Source organism: Diprion similis, chromosome 2 (genome assembly GCF_021155765.1).
Source record: "Diprion similis isolate iyDipSimi1 chromosome 2, iyDipSimi1.1, whole genome shotgun sequence".
NCBI classification, from domain to species: domain Eukaryota; kingdom Metazoa; phylum Arthropoda; class Insecta; order Hymenoptera; family Diprionidae; genus Diprion; species Diprion similis.
Genome location: NC_060106.1, coordinates 1,402,050 through 1,424,030, shown reverse-complemented (window position 1 = coordinate 1,424,030; position 21,981 = coordinate 1,402,050). Strand labels below are relative to the sequence as shown.

The window sequence follows — 21,981 nt, the reverse complement described above, 5'->3', positions numbered from 1 at the left end:
AACTTCCACCGTCTCTTACTATAGCTATCTTTATTTTCTTTACCAGTATTGCCTATCGCTTTTGTATCGTATCGCTAATTTTATTTATTTGCTTTGTGCATGTTTTGTATCGTAAATCGAGCAACTTGGAGTACAGCCGAGCGTAGAGTAAGCCGCTAAATACTGCTGCACCTTTTTTCTATCGCTTATTATCGATTTTGTAGTTCTTATTACCTCTTAATATTTTCTTGTTTCCTAAATATCGTATTTCTTTGTTATCTTAAGTTGCTCATTGTAAACAGGTATATTTAGTGTACTATTTTTATCTTGCGAATCCTTCTCTAAATCTCTCACTCTAGCATAATTCTTGTAAACTCTCGTTATTGTAATCTCGAATTACCTTGTCAATTCAAGCTCATAATTTTGACCGTTGTAAATTATCGATTCAACTGTTGTTAATAATATTTTCTCGTCTAAGCTACCGATCTGTGAAAACTATTAATCCATGTCAATCTCTCTCATTATTTACCGTTTATTGTAAATTCTATATTATTTTATTATCACTAACGTTCTGAGCTAACGTCAATTCGTCGTTTACGTCACCTCCTGCATTTGGTCACGTTGCCTACCATACGGCGTTTTGGAAAAGATAAAGTTTCATATGATATCATGATATTTGAAGAGCGCGGGTGCTGAAACTCAGCACCCAGTGTTCATTCCCCTTTTTCTCGACACCGCGCGAAAGCGCGAACGAATTACTGTGACATTTTTAAATTTTGGGCGATGCGCAAACCACGTGAACGATTTAAAATGATTGAAGCGCCTTATTTTAGCTGTAAAGCTATCTGCTACATTTGTTACGTGTTATAGGCCAAAGAGTATAGGATAGAGTGGAAGGTCCCATAAGAGCCAATGTATAAAAGCGTACCTCGATTTTCAGGACGCTCTGGTAGCTCTGAGGAAAAGTAAAGTACCCCCACTAAGATTTTGGCGCTCCCTTTAAGGCCCAGCTGACCTGGCATGTCATATATATATTTCGTGACGTCAGAAGCGGGGAAAACGCCATTACGAATCCTGCAAGAATGGAAGCACGAATCTTACTCGGGAAATTTTTAAATTGAAGCTTGAATAAAAGTGTACGTGGCTAACTCAGTCACTAGTCATGCAAATCGCTGATAATGTTTATAATAAAGAATAATGAAGTGAATAAAATCACGCCAAAACAAACATGGCCGATCGGAGCTACCGCATGTTGAATATTCACTGATTGCACTGTTTCACAATTTCTTTCACTCTCACCAGACAGTTAGCCACGTACAAAAGCACTCACTTTATTCGGGAAAACTTATACTATCAGTTATTTTTTTGTAAATATGGCACGATTCGTAACGGCGTTTTTCATGTGACAGCAGCCCGTTCATGATCCACAAGAAGTATGTCTCGATCTGTAACTGACATCATTGGTTGGATCTAACAGAACAAGCCAATGAAATCAGCGGCCTTAGTTCGCCGTTCAACGTTCAGAGGCGCTGCACGTATTTATGACGTCACGATTTGATATTTTCAAGTCAGGTCAGCGGCGCCTTAAACCGGGGAATACAGTGAAGAATTCTTAAAACTTCTGATAATAAATTTTTTGCAATGAATTCTTCAGTCAACGCTGTTATTACAGAACGATCTCATATTTTTCTCCATATCTGGCAGCCTATAAATATGTTTGCATGGATACAGAACATAACGTAAGCATCGACATACACATTTCTTCTATGAATGTGATGTGAATTTACTATAAGACAAAATTAATGAAATAAATGGCAACAAATATCAAACACATTGTATCGAAATTATATATTTAAATAGGTAATCTTCAATATATAACATCAAAAAAGTACTTATATTTAAAAAACGTAAACAGTCATGTCAAATCTTAATAAAAATATATATCCGTACATAATACTGTATCATAAAGAATGGTTACATAAAATATTATATCAACTCAAAAACCTCTTGTATTTTTTATTAGTTTCTACCAAAACAACCATACACGAAAATCATTACATTTATTTTCACAGTATATGAAGATACGTGAGGAGCCACAGCATTCCCGCGAAAGTGAGGTTATATATTCTAATATATATATATATATTATATTTACTTACAGTTGCTGTTTACTTGGTAACGAGAAAAACGTCACTTGTTTCCCGTTATTTATGCTTTGATTTTTTACATATTTGTTATTGTCACATAATTTGATGTCACAAGAAATTGGCATCTTTGGAAAAAGTTCGTTTGTTACCCAATTCTTACCATGTATTCTTACCACTGATTCTTACTCAAAGAATATGGCGCCGCGTCATCACACCAACAAATAATACTACATCGCATGTTCACTGACGCTACACATACACGTTATACTTTTCCTTAGAGCTGCTAGGGGCGCTGTAATAGGGCGATACGGGTACCTTCCACTCTATCCTATACTCTTTGTTATGGGCTGTCCGGTTGGAACCATAGACTTATAAGATAGACCGAACGCTTCTATAAGAGGCACTGACGCTTACATATGAAGGACAGAGATATCCGGGAGTACTGCTCTCTCTTTTCAATCGGCGTCATGGTGGGAGACAACGGAGTAGTGGAAGTGGAACAGCTTTGTGCCTGTCATATGCGTATTTCTCCTCGTTCTCCTCTACTCAGTCCCCGCCACTAATATTGCCAGACAGAGAGAGAAATACTCCGGACATATCTCTGTCCTTTATATCCTTGCTTCAAGCGACTCATAAGAGCGCTCAGTCTATCTTATAAGTCTATGGTTGGAACCTGGACCGCACGGAACTGAACTACTTCCGGCGCATGCGCAGTAATTCATTCTGGTGCCAAATAATCGAATAATTGTAAATTATAAAAAATAATTTTTTTACTGGTGATTTTATTTCTTTCTGCGGAATTATTTCACGGTGCTGATTGCGCAAACGACGCGCAAACGATTGCCTCTACAATATATCTGAAATTCTGTGAGTCTTTCGTGTGATACCATTTTCAAAACACGGGTGCTGAAATTCAGCACCCTAACTTTATTTGCATTTTTCTCAAAAAATGAGCGAACGCGCAAACGAGACCGAGTGTTATTCTTCATATTCAAGCTACGCGCAAACGATCTAAACAACTTTCAGCCGATTATCTTGACTTCGGGTGCCAACTTTATGAACCTCCATATCACAACGAAACAAAATACGAACGAAGGCAACGGGAAAAAGAATTGGTTCAATTATTTTAGAATGTCTTTCAACACACCTACAAGAAGCCTATACATTTATACATATTACGTTGCATATTACAACGAATTCACATGAAAAATATTGAAGCTACGCATCGTGATAAACGCGCACGTATATCGGTGTAGGGGAAATTTCTTGGAATGTTTGTTCAATTGTTACTTCTAAACTGCATTATCAAACATCTACAAACGAGCAATAAACGATTGCCTGACGGGAACTTGAATTCCGATGCAATTTCCAGTCAAGGAGGAGCTGTCGTCATTTTGCTACGCTAGGTCCGGACAAACTGTGGAGATTTTGATACCCCATCACTATTATTTCAAAGATTGCGAATCAACATTCGACTATCAAACGTCTGGATTGTGTAATTGAACACCTGTAAATGAGAAACAAACGATTACCCGATGCGAAATAGACTTTGGATGCAATTTTCAGTTAATGAACAGCTGTGGTAAGTTGGATGCGCTGAGATTGGATGAACTCTCGGAACTAGTGCCTGGCTACAGTAGTTTAGTTTTTTTATTTTTGCGTGAAGGGCGGGGGAGGGGGGGGGGGGGAGGTTTTTTGTTCCAAATTTTACAGATAATTGGGGGATTATTGAAGGTTGGAGAAATGTTTATAAACACCTACGATCAACTTACAAATGATTTCGGACAAGCAGAACTCAATTCGACCGTGAATTGCACATGTAAGGGGCTAACGTCACTCGAACTACTTGAACCAATTTGTTTTATTAATAACGGCTGAAATATTGAATTACAAACGACGCGAAATCACCTACAATCATCTGCAAGCGACTAGCAAACGATTCCGTACAAGCAGAACTGAATTCGATCGCAAACTGGAACTATATACGAGAGGCTAACCAGTTCGTGGGGCTAGTTTATTAGAAAAAAATCTAGGGGGAAATCTAGGGGGATTTGAAGGTAAATTTTGGCAGAAGTGGAGGGGGCGGGGGAGAGCCATCTGGTAACACTGGTCACTTATCACGCTACGCGCGCGTATGCTATACATCAGTCCCCCGATACCCCCGATACTATGATGTATACAACATCCTATCGTGGAATTTATTGTCATATTGTCCGAAAGTAAGCAGTGTAATTTAATAACGTCTTCCTTAGCTTTGTTGAAGAAAACAGTAGGACGAGTAACTGTGTACCGTACTTCTCTACAATGGAGATAGAACGTAAGTAAGACTATAATTTCAGACTACGAAAAGATGCTTATCAACGAAATGATTTTATTCAGGATTAATAAAGAAGAAACTACGCGCCAAAAAAGATGGCAATACACTTCAATTTGCCGAGGCTACAAATAGCTTAGCAGATCTGTACTTTCAACTTGGTCGATTGGATGATGCTAGAGAACAATATACTGAGCAAGTTGAAGCTTGTCGTATTCTTAATGACAAACTTAGCCTGGCTGTCGCTCATCGTATGATCGGAGAGATACACTTATCTCTTGAAGATTATCAACAAGCACTAAAACACCAAAAACTTTACCTCGGTATGAAATTTCATTTCCTTTTAATCTCACAATTTCTGAATCAATGTGAGAACAAACACCCTTAAAACAAGTAGTAAAGTTACAGACAAGTCGGTTTCTGCTTCATCAGCACATTTTGGAGCCAGCTGTGCTGTTCAAAGAACCCAGATAACAAAATGCAAATTCCACACAATTTGCAAGCATAACATGACGAGTTGTGTGCAAATCAGCTAATTTCACTTCCACACACGTTATCAGTTTTGCATTCATAAGACGATCAGCAGTAATTAGGCACAAATTAGCAGCAATTATGTGGCAAGTTATTGCAATATGAGTAGTGTGCAATGTATGATCTGACACTTGCACTTACCATGCTGCTAATTTGTATATATATTTTGTGCAATAATCTCAGTCAAAGTGTGATATCTTATATTGTAATTTACATGAGGCTTATTTGTGGTCCGTTTATGACCATCAGATCGCTAATAGTAATGTATTAGTGGTTTGCACGTAATATATATTGATCAAAATATAGTAAGTCATAAGGTTCTGTTAATGTTATCTGACTTGAGAAGAAAATCGAATGAAATTATTCATGTTCAAGCATGAAAATTCAAGAAAGATGTGTGGTGCTAGGTACATTCAGTACACAACATCAAGTCTGCTACACCATACACCAGAGTATTTCATGTCTTTCTTATTTATTGAATATCACTCATAGGTGTTCATCATAAATTTCGTTTAAATTATTTCCAGGCAATGAGAATTTAGTTGGTTTCACTTGAATTTAGTCAGTTAACGATAAATTTACATAACCAATTATTAATATTTCATTTCTTTCACTGTTCAGTTACATTAATATCATAAACTCACTACCTTGTTATCGATAAATCTGGACCTACTGCAAACACATTCAATTGAATATAAATTATATTATATCATTTGTATAAGACTGATTGTTAGATAGTTGAAAAGAAATATCACAAAACACCGAGCTTTTATTTTTGATAAATATTTATGTAATTTTACGTATCACTCCTACTGCACACCATGTAATATTACAGACTCCCTGGTTTATTCATCACATAATTTTTGACTAGAGTAAAACTAACAAAACTGACGATTTCCTTGACCAACGAATTGATCATTAAACACTTTTTTTTATTTTCAAGTACTTAATACCTGTGACATAATACCTCGAAATTTGTTAATTTCTACAAATTTTACGCTACTTGGAGAAATAATTAAACTGTAGTTTTTTCAAGAAGCATTGTACCCTCGAACAATCTGTAAATATCACGACCTCCAGAACTTGGCTGATGTTTAATAGATCAACCATGAAGCATTAACTTCTGCATACTTGAAACAATTTGTGTTAGAGAATACCTTTGAATAATATATTAATATGATTGATGGGACAGAACAGAGGGAGCCCAAGAGATGAAAAACGAACTGGAGGAGCAGCGGGCATTTGCTACATTGGGCAGAACTTACTTTTGTCTGGCTGAAAGATTTCCAGAAAAATCTGACGAGCAAATTGAGGCGCTTACCAATGCTAAGAAGGCCTACGCGAAGAGTATGTTCCTATGTGATAAGTAAGAGTCCTGTAATAACTAATATAAATATTTATATAATTTTAATCCATCCATTACCATTAATGAATAACACCATGATTTTTGGAGTTGAAGTTTATAAAATTAGTGCAATGATGCATTTTTTTTTAAATTGTTACTTTGTTCGATACATATTGTCTAAAATTCATAAACGGTAACAAAAAAATAGTCGGACTTTGCGCACTCAACTTTTTCAAAGTCATTCTAAAGATGAAACATAATTATTGCTTTTATCCATCTTTTTACTTGAACTTTACTAATACTGCATTTTTTTTCAATGGTTGATACTATGAACTTCAGCTTTATGATTTTTCGTGACGTTTTTCAGTCTGGTATGCTACACACCTTTAATCTTGGAAAAATCCTGGAAAGTCCCTGAAAGAACATAGCCGGGTAAGAGGGGAGGAGCAGCCCCCACACGGATTGATCTGAAATTTTGACGAAAAGTTGCCTCTGACGCGTAACGAATTTACCCCAAATTTTAACCTTGTAGCTATACTGGAATGGAAAATGAAAATACATGTAGCCTTTTTAAACGATCCAGCTATTTCTCCGGATATAATGGACCGATTTTCCTTGAAAAAATATGTACCAAGGATGTACTTAAGACAACCCGTAGAAAAAAATCGAGATATTATACCGTCAAAATATATCGTCAAAATTTCCGATCAATCTGCGCGGGGGCCGCTCCTTCCTTCTTACCCGGTTGCGGCCTTTCAGCGTCAATTTTAGCAAAGATACTAATGTACGATATCTCGAAAATATTGAATTAAGAAGAACCGAATTTGATTGAGGTATTAATAATTTTTCAAAAGTTGACGTAGTCGCACTAGACCAAGATCTCAGAATAAGCCGTCGAATAAGCATGCCAAAAGTGCCCTTCCACCAAATGGATTATTTCGATGATTAACTGTTTCCTCTTGGCAAATGACTGATCCATACCAAATTTCCACCAATTAATTGCGACAAACGTGATTTTCAGTTGTTTCGCGATAACTGCTATTTCTACTCGAAAAATTCTGAAAAAAGCACAGATCCAGCCCACGTGTGTAATGTATACACATATCGAGTATTTTTTCAGATTTTTAAGTATCAACCTGGGCCTTCCAAAAATTTTTGAACATTTAGATCGCTGGTTTCCGGGGGATTTTGAAGAGGTACCACCTTGTTCTTATTATAGTATAAACATCTGCATTTATGTGATTTTTGTGCCGGCATTTATGTGCCGCCGAGTACCATAATCACATGATAATGAAAAACTTATCGTCAATTTTTGCCGTGAAATCAGAAGAAATGCCAAGCACAACCTCCCCGCACGTACGCGTCGTGAAGTCGGATCTCGCTTTTCGCGTAGTGATATCGAGACATCATTCCAAGAGCTACGTACTTGGCGGGCACATAAAAATCTGCAATTTGCTGTCAATATATGTATTTGTTTCTTCCAGCTCTATAATCAAAGAAAGAAAAGTATATATGTGTTGACCAATTTTTTTTATTATATATCTTGAGGCTTGAGCAACAACGGTAGCGACACAGCACACATCAAAGAATTGCTGTCATCTTTTCTTTGAAAAACTATTTTTGCGTATTTAGTAGGATATGAGGCGAACTACTGATTGTATGATTTGTTATTTATACTTCCGGCCAGCGGCTGTTTTGAACTGGTTGTTGTTTATCGGGAAAGGGAAAATCGCTGTCGCGAGCACACGGACGTGTGCGTGCGGCGGCTTTGCTAGCGCGTCTGTGCGCTCGCGCGCAGCGTTTTTCCCTTTCCCAATAAACAACAACGAGTTCAATTTTCATTATTTTCAAGTAATAGGTAGATATTATTCACTGATATTATGTCATAAATTTGATAGCGGAAAAGATTGACAATCGCCTCTGTAATGATATTTGTATATACGTGACTAAGGTTTTTTTTCTACACAGTGACGTATTATTCTTGATAGTCCAAGCCCGAAACTTTGAGAAAACAATAAGAGAGTTAATTTTTATTGGGCTCATAGTATGTAGTGACACTGCAGATTAACAACTCGAACTTAGTATATCCAGAGTGGCAATTTGAAAAGGTTTATTTACTGTTTTTGAGCCTAAGGAATATTACAAACAATTTCCAGTCAGTTCTTGAATTTGCGCGATACGGGATACACTAAGCAGCTACAAAGGATTTTCAATTTCTCTGATTAATCTAAAGTCATGCCAGATTATGTTACTTCAATATTTAATTTTCACCACATGAATAAGCCCTCAAAAATTGATTTAAGGTGTTTGCATGAGCAGTCATTATCCCTATGAATATAATTTTGATCATTATTACAATTATTCGAATTAGAGCAAATAATATTATCATCGCTTGTACAATTCCGTTAAAGCCACAAAGGCGTAAGGAAAGAGCATCGGAAGAATATTAAAAATGCTCTTGGAATGATGTTTCGACATCACCACACGAGAAGCGAGATCCAACTTCACGACGTGTACGTGCGGGAAGGTTGTGCTTGGCATTTTTCCTGATTTCACGACAAAGATTGACGATAAGTGTTTCATTATCATGTGATTATGGTACTCGGCGGCACATAAATGCCGGCACAAAAATCACATAAATGCAGATGTTTATACTATAATAAGAACAAGGTGGTACCTCTTCAAAATCCCCCGGAAACCAGCGATCTAAATGTTAAAAATTTTTTGAAGGCCCAGGTTGATACTTAAAAATCTGAAAAAATCCTCGATATGTGTATACATTACACACGTGTGTTGGATGTGTGCTTTTTTCAGAATTTTTCGAGTAGAAATAGCAGTTATCGCGAAACAACTGAAAATCACGTTTGTCGCAATAACTTCGAGCAACATGGAGTTAAAAGGTTAAAATTTGGTATTGGTCAGTCATTTGCCAAGAAGAAACAGTTAGTCATCGAAAGAATCCATTTTGTCAAAGGGCGCTTTTAGTATGCTTATTCGGCTATGCCCTTTATGATCTAAATTAAAATTATGGAAAACTCGATATCATTTTAAACTCCCCAATTTTTTATCCAAAAAAAAACTTTTCAGTGAGGGTAGGGGGAAATAAATATGTGCAGAAGCTCAAAAAAAAACAATTTGAGAAAAAGTTGAATAAAATTACAGAAAGATAAAAATCACGACATTTTTTTACCTACATCCTTACATTTGTCTTTCATTTCGCCATCAGTTGCTCGTATCTAAAATACAAATACCCTTTTTACAATCAGACGTAATTTGCAAAATCTTATGAATGGCATACTCGACATGTTGACCCACGTCGGCTTAAATTTTTCCTTTTAAAACCCTCCAAGTTTCGCATAAAACCTTTTACTTCATCTCTATTCGTTTCCGAGATATTTGCCGTGGGCAATTAAAACCAACCACCCTGTATACTTTGCTGGTTAATTTGAAAACTTAAAGGGCTTATAGTGCTTCAATTCTTTCACTTTTTTCTTATCATCGAATGAGAAGTAATTTTTTCAACTGTACTACATTCAACGACATATTTTTTTTTTGTTTTAGTACATATATTCTCTTTATTAAAGTGGAGCGAATTTTTATAAAATTTAAACTTTGAGCTCGAATAATTTTCGAACCAGCAAACTAAGCAAAAAATTGTAACAAACCTTTTTACAGAGCGTTTAATTCCCTACAAAAATATTTACTTCTCATAATTTTAGGTAAATTTGTCACCAAGTTATAAAATTCAAAAGAACAAAATATGTTTTTAACATGTTATTTCCATAAGAAACTTTGGCGGGAAAGCGGACTATCTTAGAGTTGATATTAAGTGTGTAAAGGGAATCAGGGAATTTGTTTTCATATATTTGGAAGCGTTTGAGCCCCTGGGAGCATGAAAATTCAAAAACACCCCTGTTAAGGGACACCCTAGTGAACCAAGTACTCTGCAGAAATTACATCTATAAATTTCCCGAAATATGTCACTTTTTTAATCACATTTTTATCACTAAATGATCACTTTTCAAACATTCGCACTTATTTTTATCACTTTTTATTGACGTTTTGGTCAGATTTGGCCAGCCGCCTTCAGAGACGGAAAATTGCTTTTTGTCATATTTGAGATATTGCATAGCTGTATGTTTGGTGCAGTCTAAATTAAAGGCTCTTTTTGAAAGCACAAGATTTTGAAGAAACACCTGCCACAATTAAATAGTGAAAAGGATAAGTTCAAAGCTTGACAGATAAAAAGATATTTTTGTAGGCACAAGTAACGCTGCCTTAAATAATCTAGACTTACGATCAGCACAAAACCCAATACTGAGTGAAGGGCTGCGTTCTTTGTTGCAGCCTCATATTCTATCACTGAACTTATATGGTTCAATTCAAGACAGAGAATCTCATATAATAAAAGAGCTGTTTTCTCTTTCTCTATCTTCCTCTACACGTGTATTCTCATTCGACATCTTGATAACGAATTGGAATCACCTGAAAAACAAGCTATGACCGAGAGTGAAGATTTTACAAAAATCATGATCTCGAATCAAGTCTCAAGAAAGTTTGACAAAATACGTCAGTACTTCTTAAATTTGCTTGCGTGCAAAAAATCAGTTTCAAAATTGGATGGGGTCAACGTCAGGAACTAACCGAAATTTTGAATTATAAATTTCAAAATTAAGCGAAACAAGAAGCAACGCATCCGGATATTCTTGACTAGATAATCAATGCTTCGCCATTAGCATAGGAGATTTTCAAACTTATACAATTACGGTTGTAAGCATATTATATACATCACATAGTATTTTAACACTAGGTCATTAATATATTGTAAATACTTTGAAAAAGCCTCTCGCTAAGGTGCCAAAACGTTAAATGACATGATTTGTTAGATTTTTCATCGATCTGTGATACCAGAAGCATGTGTGAAAAAGTAATGAATTTTGGTTCCAATTTATATATCAGCATGTGACATAGATGGTCTTCGCTATTGTTACGCGCAATATTGAAAGTCTAGAAGTAATGCAATGTTCAACAGTATATTACATAGCCCATTAGAATTTGTTTGACCTTCGAAAATCTTATGTTTCATCAACATATACGGGGTTAGAAACGCGCAAAATACTTTTCGGTAAATATGCGGTTGCACTGTTTCTCACACAATTCTTTATCTTGCTCTGATTGTAGATTTCTCTATAGTAACAGTGACTTTGATTCAAAATCGGTGTCGAATTTTTTGATCGCAAGCCAAAAACTTGTCCAAACTTCCTACACAATACCCCTTCCAAGGATATTCTATTAGTGTAATATTTTTCATTTATCTTTTTTGTTATAACAAAGACTTCGGGGAATCCCAAAGGCGGAAATGGCAACGATACGTGCACGTCTTCTATTGAACTGGGGTCTGGTATTAGACGCCCAGATGAAGCCTCATGAGGCCATCAACTTGTATGACAAATGTCGTCTGATATGCTCTACATACAACTTGAAGGAAGATGAGCATAGAGCTTATCTTGCACTTGGAGCTCACCATGAAAGACAATGTAACAAAGAGAAGGCCCTCAAGTGTCTGGATTTGGCAGCCAAAACTGAAAATGTTTCTATGAAAGCAAACGCTCTGCTGGCTAAAGCAGAGTTGTTATTGAAATATGGTAATTGGCTGAATGCTCGCAAGGATTTGGTAGTGCTTTTCTCAATTAAAGATCTACCTCAGTCCACCCGAGAACAAGTAGAGAAGCTACTTCGCATTGGTAAGTCAAAAGTTCACTCACTCTTACTGTATTTTCATACATGACGTACTCTTCATACTTTTCTCTTTTACATACAGCTGTGACTCTCAGCAGAACTGAAAATATGCTGAATACTGATATAGGAAATAGCAAAATCCAAAAAAATCGAATTCAACTTTACGAGAAGTTAGGAGACGCAGCTGCAGCTGTTCAGTGCTATGATAAGGCATTGGAGTATTATGAAGAAATGCTTGCTCATGCGGAAAAGGAAAAATCCTTTGACGGAATTACAGCAGCACTAATTTCCTTAGCTCAGACTTTGAAAGATCTAGGTCGATGCGAGGAGGCTTTGACTTATGCACAGAGAGAGCTAAGCATGTGCTCTGATCCTCGTGAAGCCTGCAGATCAGCCCTGTTTTCAGCCGATCTCTTAGAGTCAACAGGTGCGACAAGTTCAGACGTATGTCGCATTTACGAACTAGCTCTATCAAAGGCTAAGCTGACCAGTATTCAATCTTTAGAAGTAACTGTTCTGAAAGCATATCTCCATTATTCGGAAACCCAGACTTTAAAGGACGCTGAAGAAATCAGAGACAGGCTGAATCAGTTACTCGATACAGTACCAGAACTCGATAGTGAAAAGGAAAATTCTGAAAATCTCGACATTGGAGCTGATATAGATCTTGATGAGCTCTCTGACTTGGACCTACCAAACTGCGAAGAAAATAATAGGTCAACTAGACCGAAAACAACACGCAGTGGTCGAACGGGTCTAGTCATTAAAAAAAACGAAAGAGGAGAAACACAGCTTCATGTAGCTTGCATAAACTGCAACATCGAACGAGTTGAAAAATTAATTAACGATGGACATCCAACAGACGTAAGAGATAACTTTGGGTGGACGCCGCTGCATGAAGCAGCTAATCACGGTTATGTCGAAATAGTAAGATTGTTGTTGAATGCTGGAGCTGATCTCAATGACCCTGGAGGTTCTAACTGTGAAGGAATCACACCACTACATGATGCGGCAAGTTGTGGAAACTTTTCTGTTATGAATTTACTGATAGAAAGTGGAGCAAATATTTATGCAGTAACAGAAAAAGGTGACACAATACTTGACTCTCTTGAAGATTGGCGAAAAAGAGCTGAGGACTTATCAGACCTAGATAAATCTGAGTACGAACATATGCACAGTAAATTATCTCAGAAAGGTGTAACAAGAACAAAAGTGAAGAATAGAATGAATAACGCTTTAGACAGGAAAAGCTCACATTGTAGCGATTTGCTTGATGAAGAGGAAGACAAAAATACCGAAAGACAGAATGTCTCAGCTGGCGAAGTTTACAAACAGACGATAAATAGTCTGCGTAATAGAGGAGCACGGCTAGGTTCATTCACTAAATCCTCACCTTCCCACAAAGATCTTGCACCTCTTTTAGATTCTGATCAAATACTGCTAGATGAATGGCTTGACGATGATATTGGCCCCAATTTAAGTAAGAAAAAGAATAATCCAACCGATCCTCTATCTACTGCAAAACGGAAGTCTGCAGGTTCAGCATCAGTAGAAGAAAGGAAAAGCAAACGTCAAAGAACTGGAGTGAACAATAAAATATTTTCTTCCACTTTACAAGACACTGAAACAGAAGAAAGTTGTGATAGCAATAGTTCTGAAATGTGTGAAGTGATTGGGGAACCTGATGAAGTTAGAAGTTTAAGAAAACAGTCCACTTTGTTATCAGTAGGCTTTTCCAGGTATTCGGTATCTCGCACTCCATCACCAAGTGCTTGTGTAGCATCAAAAAATGAATCTCAGCAAGAAGTGCAAGTTGAAGAGATGAATGTGGAGGTTTTGATTGAAAAGAAATTGTTTAAATTACAGCTCCGCGTCTCGAATGAAAAAAAAATCACTACTGAAAGCATCGCACGACATGTCCAAAAAAAATTTAATGAAGAAACTGGATGCATGCCGGATATTGATCTCATTACACCCAATGAGGAGTCAACAATTTCGCAAAATACAATTAATTCTTGTTATCTGAATTGCAAATCACTTAGCTTGATTGGCAACATTCGAAAAATGGATATCCCTCCAATCTCTGATCGATACAAAACGATTTGTAGCAGTTGCAATATTGGTAAGACTATTGCTGTATTTCGTGAAAAAACATTTACTGACTCACTATAGTAATTTATGTCATTATATTAACTACTGAATAGAGCAAAATTCAAGGCGGTTTTTGTTTTCAGCTGTAGATGAAGGAACTGTGAAATGTCTGAAAACGTGCGAGAACACTTCCACATTACGACTACGAGGTCGTGAGACATTGAACTGCGATATATTTCCGGTATTGAAAAGTCTACAGTACCAAATCCATCTACAAGTCTTGAATGTATCAGGAATAGAACTTAACGACTACGGAGAGACACTGAGTAGCAGCTTGGAGCAGTTGACTTTATTGCAGGAGTTACACCTGCGCTGTTGCGATATTGACTCAAATTGCCTGTCTCGATTTAGGCAGTTCCCTTTGCAAATTCGAGTACTAGATTTAAGTTATAATCCCTTGGGTAAACAAGCATCACATCAGTTATATACGCTTTTGTCCTCCTTGAGAAATTTGCAAACTTTGAATATGAGCAATTGCGAGCTAGAAAATATTTTTGCCGGCACGAGCAACGCTGCCTTAAATAATCTAGACTTAGCACAAAACCCAATAGCGGTTGAAGGCCTGCGATCTTTGTTGCAGCCTCATATTCTATCACTGAACTTATCTGGTTCAATCCGGGACGGAAAATCTGATGTGTTAAAAGAGCTGTTTTCTCACCCTAGGTTTTCACTTGCAACATTAGAATCTTTGGATCTCTCTATGTGCGATTTATGTGATGATGATTTATCACGCATTCTTTCACAAACAGCTAATCTTTCTAAGCTTGTGGTAAACGGCAATATTAAACTTTCGAAACGATCTTTACTTGACGTGTTACAACGCAAACAGACACTGGCATATATCGACTTCAGTGGATGCTCTGTGATTATTGACCCCCCCGATTTCCAAGTTTTCATCTGCTGTCCTGAAATTTGTACTCTTGTGGTTAGCATGGCATCTGGAGTTCAACAACCGTGGCTTAAGCTATGGGGTGGTCAAGGCTACATACAAACATTACCTCACAATGTAGTAATATTTAATCATCATTAATTAAATAATTATTTAGGGAACTTTAGCCTTAGGAATCCTGATTATTTTTAGGTTGAAAGAGTATATCAAACACAAAGAAAGCAATTTTTGATTCGAATTCTTGTGTTAATTGACACATTCTTCCAAGTTGTAACTAATTTAATTTACATTAAATATTTATTATTCACGTATACCTTTGCTTCAGAGGAAATGTGTACATTTTATTGCCAATTTTACAGTTAATCTTGCTGACTTCGAAACTGTGCAAAAAATGCTCAGCATAAATACTATTCAAACTTTCATTCAGAGTCGGAAGCCAAGCATTCAGTTTTTCCGTTACATCTCCTAGGCACCATAGGATGCTGATATGAAAAGAGGCTTCCTGTAGAACATGAGAAATGTAACACTGCTTATAACAGAGACTTAAATACCAGTGAACATTGTACGTAGCAGATTTAGAATTCTATAATAAAAAAATGTAGCCCACGAAAAATTTCATTACACACGCAATTACTTTTACGACAAAAGTGAAAAATCTCACCTCATAGAACGATGGTAGCTGATACTCTGCAAGTATTTTATCAATATTTACGACGAATTGTTCGAGGAGTTTATTCCTGCCTTCACACCGTATACCAAGAAATGTTCGAGTCCTTTCCTCGTTGCAGTAGACCTTCAAATCCCTAAATTCTACCACTATTTCACCTGTGGATTGACACAGTTTTTGTAAGCTTTCTACAAATGATTTAATCCAGTGAAATTTTAGAACCAAACACCGAGTTAAACTTAAATGGAATTCTGTATAGAACTTCAAATCTTCTTTAATTGCAATCTGTTGTGGTAGTTTCCTCAACCATGAATGTATTGGGTTGGAACCAGCATCTGCAAAATTTTGTAATTTGAATTTAGACACTCATATATATATATATATCTGTAAACAATTTTATCATCATTGAATCCATATTAAATGATGCATTAAAAGTTTATATTATTTGTCTAAATTTACAGTTAATGTAAACAAGTGTTGCCCAATTTCCACGTTCGTGTTTAAAAGTTCTTGTTCGACCATCGTGTTGGCTGGGATCATCGTGAACATCTTCATCATGTTTCGTACCTTTAAATGACAATATGCTCTCGGGAACAGAGAATCTGAAATGATAGATCGACCTTTTAATCAAAAAGCATCCTCATATCGATCAAGGAATCGAATGAAACTTTGTATGGGTATATACAAAAGTCCAAAAATAAAACACGTATATGTTTATGTCAGTTAAATTTGGGCATTAATACTACATTTGCTCCTTCTCTATGAAAATTCAAGCGATTGACAATAAATCAACAGTAAAAGGATCCCACAAATGTTGTATGTAAGTTATTCAGAACGATACATAAAATAAATCTACAATCGCAATGCATTATCGAAAATTTCAAAAGTAACTTTTTCGAAAAATCAACATCAAACTGCAAGAAAAAATTTAAAAAACTTTCGAAAAATCATTGAGGCCACTGTGAATGAAAAAATCTCCGAAAATCTTCAACGACCTATTTTGGTTCAAATTACGCTATTGGACATTTTTCACGTTTAAGGTGTTCTTTTTTTTGTCCTGCTGATTGGTAGATTTTCTAGAATCAAGGAGGAAGTGTAGTAAAACCGAAATTCACCCGTTGCATACATAACTTGTGTCAGTTTACTGTTGGCTGTTGGGGATGGACTATCTATACTGCGCCTCACCAAACCTAACCTTACTAAATGAAAAAGCACACCTTTGTAACAGATTCTTTCCAGAGCTTGGAACTTCATCGCGGTTTATTTTCGACTCATCCTGGGTGTCGGAATCCTCGGATTCGGATAGGTATGACCGGATCATATGCAAACCTGCCATTTCAGTTATTGTCGCCAACTCAAAGTCGGATCAGTCGTTTTTACTGACTGATGGCACTGAGTCCCCGGTGACACTCGCAGGATTAACCCTTCCGTTACCTATTCGAGGTTGAATTCATGGCGATTGACGTGAAAAAAACAACAAGATAGACCACGTTTGGTGATAGTTTTAATTTATTTTCATTATTATCATCATCAATAATATGTTACAAAGAGCAGGAATAGCATGTACTTTTTCATCCTATCATATGCACACAGGTCATACTGTGTAATTAAAAATTCACTAGTCGGGGCGAAAATATATACACTCTATCCATTTTATATGCGCCCAGCAAATGTGCCTGCTTCAAGTTGATCGTTCCATTTGTCGATCCACCCATTGGGACACAGTGAAGTATAAACTTTTTTGAAATACTGGCAGGGTTCGTAATCCTCACCGCGAGCTTTCTGGCAACGATGGAAGTCCACGAAGCTGTGCCAGCAGTGTCTGTTTCCCAATAATGCAAAAATCAATATTAGTATATTTATAGGTATGATAAAACAAGTATTGAAGCAATTTATTGGTTTTTAGCCAGATAAATCTGAAATAATTGTATAAGTACATTGATACCAGTTGTTAACTGAACACAAAAGACAGAACACGTCGAGCAAATTTTGAACGTAATCAAAACTTTGTTGAACAGGTGAAATTTTGGCAGAATATCAAATGTCCAGAAAGTTTATTCAAATTGAAATATTTTTGCGAGCTGTCAAATTGGGTTTTTGTTTCTGGTAATTGTGATATGACCATTTGTAAATTACTTCTTCGATGTAAGTTACATTGATTTTATGTCAACTAGATAGGGCAGAACTTCTCGGAAAACATTGCTGCTACAGTGCTCATATTTTGATGGATTCTTAAAGATATGATATTTTTGAATTTGAGAAACAACATTGATGTATGTAACTTACAAGAGGAATTTTGGTTCTTTGGATTTTGAGAATCTATTCCAGGTGATAAAAACTAGTACTTCGAATTTCGCACAATAGCATGTGAAACTTGAGTAAGATTTAAATATAAACACATTCAAGCATACCAGGTAACGTGTTCTTTGTTACAATTGAGCCGTTTTAAAATTTTTCAATTCTCTGACGTTGTTTTCTAAAAATCCTTGCTTCATAGCAACCCTATTAAGCGATTCATACTACTCAAACAATAACAAAAAATTTGTTCCAGTAGTGAAAACGATCTACCTCACAGATTAGTATAGCAGAGTATTGTAGTTTTCCTATAATTTTCGTGGATCATAATTTTTTGTTTAATTATTGGTTGCCTGCTGAATGTTTGAAGATTTTAGTTACAATTTTAAAAGTTATTCTTAATATTGCTCCGAAAAATAAATACGTCACTTCAATAGAAACCAAAATTTTTTTTCAAGTCATGAACCTCGTACTAAATCGTGCATATCACAAAAGTTGTACAATTCGAAGAATTAAAAATAATTTGAAATTGACGAAAATATTTGAGGTATAAAAAGGTATATCAAAGTTCCTCACCTGGTTTGATTCTGATTGGGAAATCTTGGATCGAATGGCGCAGTTTGCAATTTGTCAGCAGTTAAGATAGCCTCAGGCATTGTAGAGCGGTAAGTTTGCTGAACAATTACAAGATAGTAGTTACTTCGGTACTTTAAAGATATCTCAGTATTCCATAACATGTACAACAGATAGCAGGACTAAGTAGTTTGTCGTCTCGGAAGTAGCTCACAAGGAAGGTTCGAATAAGTATTCAGATAGTCTCTCTCGCTCTCTAGTTCGTAATCTCTCAGTCGCTTACGTGGCTATTTTTTTTTGTTTTTTTTTTTTGTTTTTGATAATCTCGTATATATGTATATCTTACTGTAAAACACTGTGTTAAAGAAGCAATGTGGAATGGTTGGCCAAGCTGAGAGCGTTACATTATTTAGTTTTCAATGCTTTCCTGTATTTTAATAATGAATAAAATAATAAAGTCAAAGCAACAGACATTTATATTTATTTGACCAATGGTCTGGTATTATCTTCTTCTTGACAGCACACTTCACGATACTTCTTGACCTCTGCCATATAAAGCGACCAGGCATCTTTCGGTTGATCAGTGATAGGCTCACTTTTCGGTTTGGCGACCATTCCAGTCTTTAAAATTCTTCCTCCTCGTCTCTTACCGACCATAAGTGGGGGAGGAGGAATAGTTTTTTCATGAAGAATAGAGGTTGACGATGTAGCTGGGGAAAATGAAGAGGTGGCTAATGGCTGCGGCGCACTAGCTGGCTGCATTTTTTCTTGCATTTTTTTGAACATCTCCATGAAGCTACCATCATTTTTGAACGCATTCGGCTGCATGGAAATGTAGGGCTGTGACAGAACAGGCTCCGCAACATCTTCGTGTTGCGCATCAGACTCATATAATACTGTTCTATGATGCCTCCTGCTATCCCTATGCCTGAATCTGTCTCTACTCTTATTTCGGGTTCTACTGTGCCTGCGTTCATTTGACCTCGACCTGCCTCTTGATCCAGACCTTGAGAATCTATCCCGTCTCGAGTGCATCCTAGACCTTTCCTTATATACTTCCCGGTCCTTGTCTTTATCTCTTGATCTAGAACGTCTGAATGATCTCGTCGATGATGATCTGGACTGGCTTCTTTTTTTTCTTCGCCGTTCCACAGGAGATTCACCCTTAGAAAATTTGTTGCTTTGGAGCATTTCTGATGATGGTAAAGGAGATGGCGACCTGCGCAAGACGATTCCGCTTTTGTGTCTGTTGTAGACGTCGTCGGCAGCAAAGCCCGAGCTATATGGAAAGGGCGAAGATGGCGTAGGAGGTGATTCTGAACTCTGCTGATGCCTCGCCCCACGATCAACGTCTTTTGAGTCCATGGTGAATGGCTATTATGCACCTCTTCAAGCTGGGTGGACGAACGGACACACCTACAAGGATAGAAACTGCCTTCTATAAGTACATGACGCGCAAAGATCTGCAATGCCGAGACAGAGATTCGTGGAATACAAGAGTTAATGTATGAACATGTAGGTAGATACTGATACAGGTTATGCACACCTACACGCGTGACACAGTGAATAACAGCTAGAACCATTCGACTACACTTCAGACAAATAGTGCACATCATAGTTACTCGTTGGATGAGTAAAATAGATTATTAGCAAAATTTTGACCCTTTTCCAATGCAATGGTATTAATCGTTTCTTTAAGGACGAATTTGACACCCTTTCATTTTTTTCGTTGCAGTTTATCCCTAAGGCATTTACACAATCTCCAATATTATGAAGCCTGGGTGTTTCCAAATATGCCTCATTTTGGGGCTTCAAATTGCATTGCTTACTGAATACTTGCAAATATGAAATGCTATTGGATTCGACTCAATGTCAGCTGTGACAAATGGTGGAAGGAAATCGGGATTGAGATATCGAAGTGTACGTTGATAGCTCTAAATCAATGAGTAAAGTATCAGCTTTGCTCAATTTACGTTAATGTAGAAACTCCGCGAAATTTCCTAAGCGATATTCCTTGGTCAGAACACAATCAAGCGACCGAAATCGCTGATTGTGTGTGCAGGATTATGACGGACACGCAGGGTTCACAACTTCACAAGGAAATGAAGCGCAGAAGGGCAAAGAGAGCGAGAGAAAGACGTACTGTTTTCTGTGATGATATTACTCATTCGTTGTTTCTTACTATGTGCCTCACAATCAGGTAGATGCTTATCCTTTGCGACAATAATTGCAAAATATAGAACCAACCAATTTGAACGACTGCATCATACATACGTTTCGAGCATACTTCCGTTGACGTGATACGTCCTGACTATAGTTTAATTATTATGGTAACTGAATGAATAATTTAACGCGTGATATTGCCTAAATGACCATCTAATAACGCCTAAGATTAGCCAGATTATTTCTATAGCAATACCTGTTTCAGCCCTTCGATGAAAACAAAATGGCTACTGAGCAGTCGAGAATCAAACAGGAGCCGTTACGTCATGCAACACTGCCAGACGTTCGCTGTTGAGCACCTAAGCCTATGCCACTGATGCGTTGCCAAAGGGTGCGTTCCGAAATTAGCTTTCAGTGCTGTCAACAATCTTTCGTCTCTTTTGTGCCGGCGAGTTTGTGGTTCGCTTTGCCTCTGCCCTAGGGAGTTTTTAGCGCTGTTAGCTAATTTCGGAATGCACCCAAAGTCTATGCTAACAGCGCCAGCCTGCAAGGGGCACGTTCCAAAATCTACTCCCAGATTTGAAAAGGCGTGATAATGGTGCCGTTCAATGAAAATGACGAATCAAATGTGACGTCGTATAGCACTCTACAACGATTTCCAGATGTTAGACACTAATATCGATCGCGCGCGCACCGCTCACTCACAATCAGTATATAGTTGGGCCACCAATTAACTGAGCAACGTTTGTTCGATCGCGCTTTTCAGAAAAATCCGAAAAAGTAAATGCAATGTAATATGTATATGTATATTAGACTGTATCGAAAGAATTGTCCATTTTTTTTAAATGGTATACTGAAAATATTGTTCAAGATGACGAAAAAGAAATACCATAAAAATTTCAGATTTTAATATTGATATTTAGATGTGCCTCATCGCGATTTTCTACTTTCCATAAGAATAACATGGCATAAATGGTTCTTGCTCCTTGCGATTTTTATAACTAGATAACGACGCGTCGTACAGAAAATTTATATACATGTTTTTGTAGGAAATTGAACGTTCTACAAAAAAGGTCTCTTGTCATTTTACGATAAATCTATTCTTTCAAAAGTTATTTGAGGTCAAACATCAACAATGAAAATTTTTGAAAATATATATTATATATATTATATATATATAGGTCCTTT

At 36.8% G+C, this 21,981-nt stretch overlaps 4 protein-coding genes across 5 annotated transcripts; 1 reads left to right on the top strand and 3 right to left on the bottom strand.

The window, feature by feature from the left end:
* Positions 1–4,347: 4,347 nt before the first annotated feature.
* On the top strand, positions 4,348–15,639 carry LOC124411460 (tonsoku-like protein). 2 transcript variants are annotated; one of them, XM_046890569.1, is made up of 6 exons: positions 4,348–4,443; positions 4,506–4,763; positions 6,169–6,337; positions 11,651–12,060; positions 12,138–14,177; positions 14,290–15,639. In XM_046890569.1, exons 1-6 carry the CDS (start codon positions 4,431–4,433, stop codon positions 15,234–15,236), a joined length of 3,837 nt encoding a protein of 1,278 aa, XP_046746525.1. In that variant the 5' UTR covers positions 4,348–4,430; the 3' UTR covers positions 15,237–15,639. The 2 variants fall into 2 exon arrangements, with proteins under 2 accessions (XP_046746525.1, XP_046746534.1); XM_046890578.1 differs by lacking the exons at positions 4,348–4,443; positions 4,506–4,763 and having other exon boundaries at positions 6,192–6,318.
* LOC124411474 (U6 snRNA phosphodiesterase) lies at positions 15,350–17,185 on the bottom strand. The gene is made up of 4 exons (XM_046890589.1): positions 16,980–17,185; positions 16,222–16,364; positions 15,757–16,097; positions 15,350–15,597 (listed from the first exon to the last, which is right to left on the bottom strand). The coding sequence occupies exons 1-4, from the start codon at positions 17,096–17,098 to the stop codon at positions 15,400–15,402; spliced, it is 801 nt and encodes a 266-aa protein (XP_046746545.1). The 5' UTR covers positions 17,099–17,185; the 3' UTR covers positions 15,350–15,399.
* A 77-nt stretch (positions 17,186–17,262) lies between these two features.
* On the bottom strand, positions 17,263–21,151 carry LOC124413919 (cytochrome c oxidase subunit 12, mitochondrial). Its single transcript, XM_046894730.1, has 3 exons — positions 21,050–21,151; positions 18,634–18,731; positions 17,263–17,584 (listed from the first exon to the last, which is right to left on the bottom strand). The coding sequence occupies exons 2-3, from the start codon at positions 18,711–18,713 to the stop codon at positions 17,416–17,418; spliced, it is 249 nt and encodes an 82-aa protein (XP_046750686.1). The 5' UTR covers positions 18,714–18,731; positions 21,050–21,151; the 3' UTR covers positions 17,263–17,415.
* LOC124413910 (serine/threonine-protein kinase fray2) lies at positions 18,950–20,709 on the bottom strand. The gene is made up of 2 exons (XM_046894719.1): positions 20,632–20,709; positions 18,950–20,046 (listed from the first exon to the last, which is right to left on the bottom strand). Exon 2 carries the CDS (start codon positions 19,993–19,995, stop codon positions 19,111–19,113), a length of 885 nt encoding a protein of 294 aa, XP_046750675.1. The 5' UTR covers positions 19,996–20,046; positions 20,632–20,709; the 3' UTR covers positions 18,950–19,110.
* Positions 21,152–21,981: the final 830 nt, after the last annotated feature.

Excerpts from the sequence above, each read along its gene's own strand:
- LOC124411474 (XM_046890589.1), bottom strand. The coding sequence starts at position 17,098 with ATGGCAGGTTTGCATATGATCCGGTCATACCTATCCGAATCCGAGGAT. Across the intron at positions 16,098-16,221 it reads AACACTTGTTTACATTAACT|ATGCTGGTTCCAACCCAATA; the intron begins GTAAATTTAGAC and ends AAAATTTTGCAG. Across the intron at positions 15,598-15,756 it reads AGCTACCATCGTTCTATGAG|GAAGCCTCTTTTCATATCAG; the intron begins GTGAGATTTTTC and ends CATGTTCTACAG.
- LOC124411460 (XM_046890569.1), top strand. Across the intron at positions 12,061-12,137 it reads AGAGAAGCTACTTCGCATTG|CTGTGACTCTCAGCAGAACT; the intron begins GTAAGTCAAAAG and ends TTTTACATACAG. Across the intron at positions 14,178-14,289 it reads TTGTAGCAGTTGCAATATTG|CTGTAGATGAAGGAACTGTG; the intron begins GTAAGACTATTG and ends TTTTGTTTTCAG.
- LOC124413910 (XM_046894719.1), bottom strand. The coding sequence starts at position 19,995 with ATGGACTCAAAAGACGTTGATCGTGGGGCGAGGCATCAGCAGAGTTCA.
- LOC124413919 (XM_046894730.1), bottom strand. The coding sequence starts at position 18,713 with ATGCCTGAGGCTATCTTAACTGCTGACAAATTGCAAACTGCGCCATTC. Across the intron at positions 17,585-18,633 it reads CCCAATCAGAATCAAACCAG|ACACTGCTGGCACAGCTTCG; the intron begins GTGAGGAACTTT and ends ATTGGGAAACAG.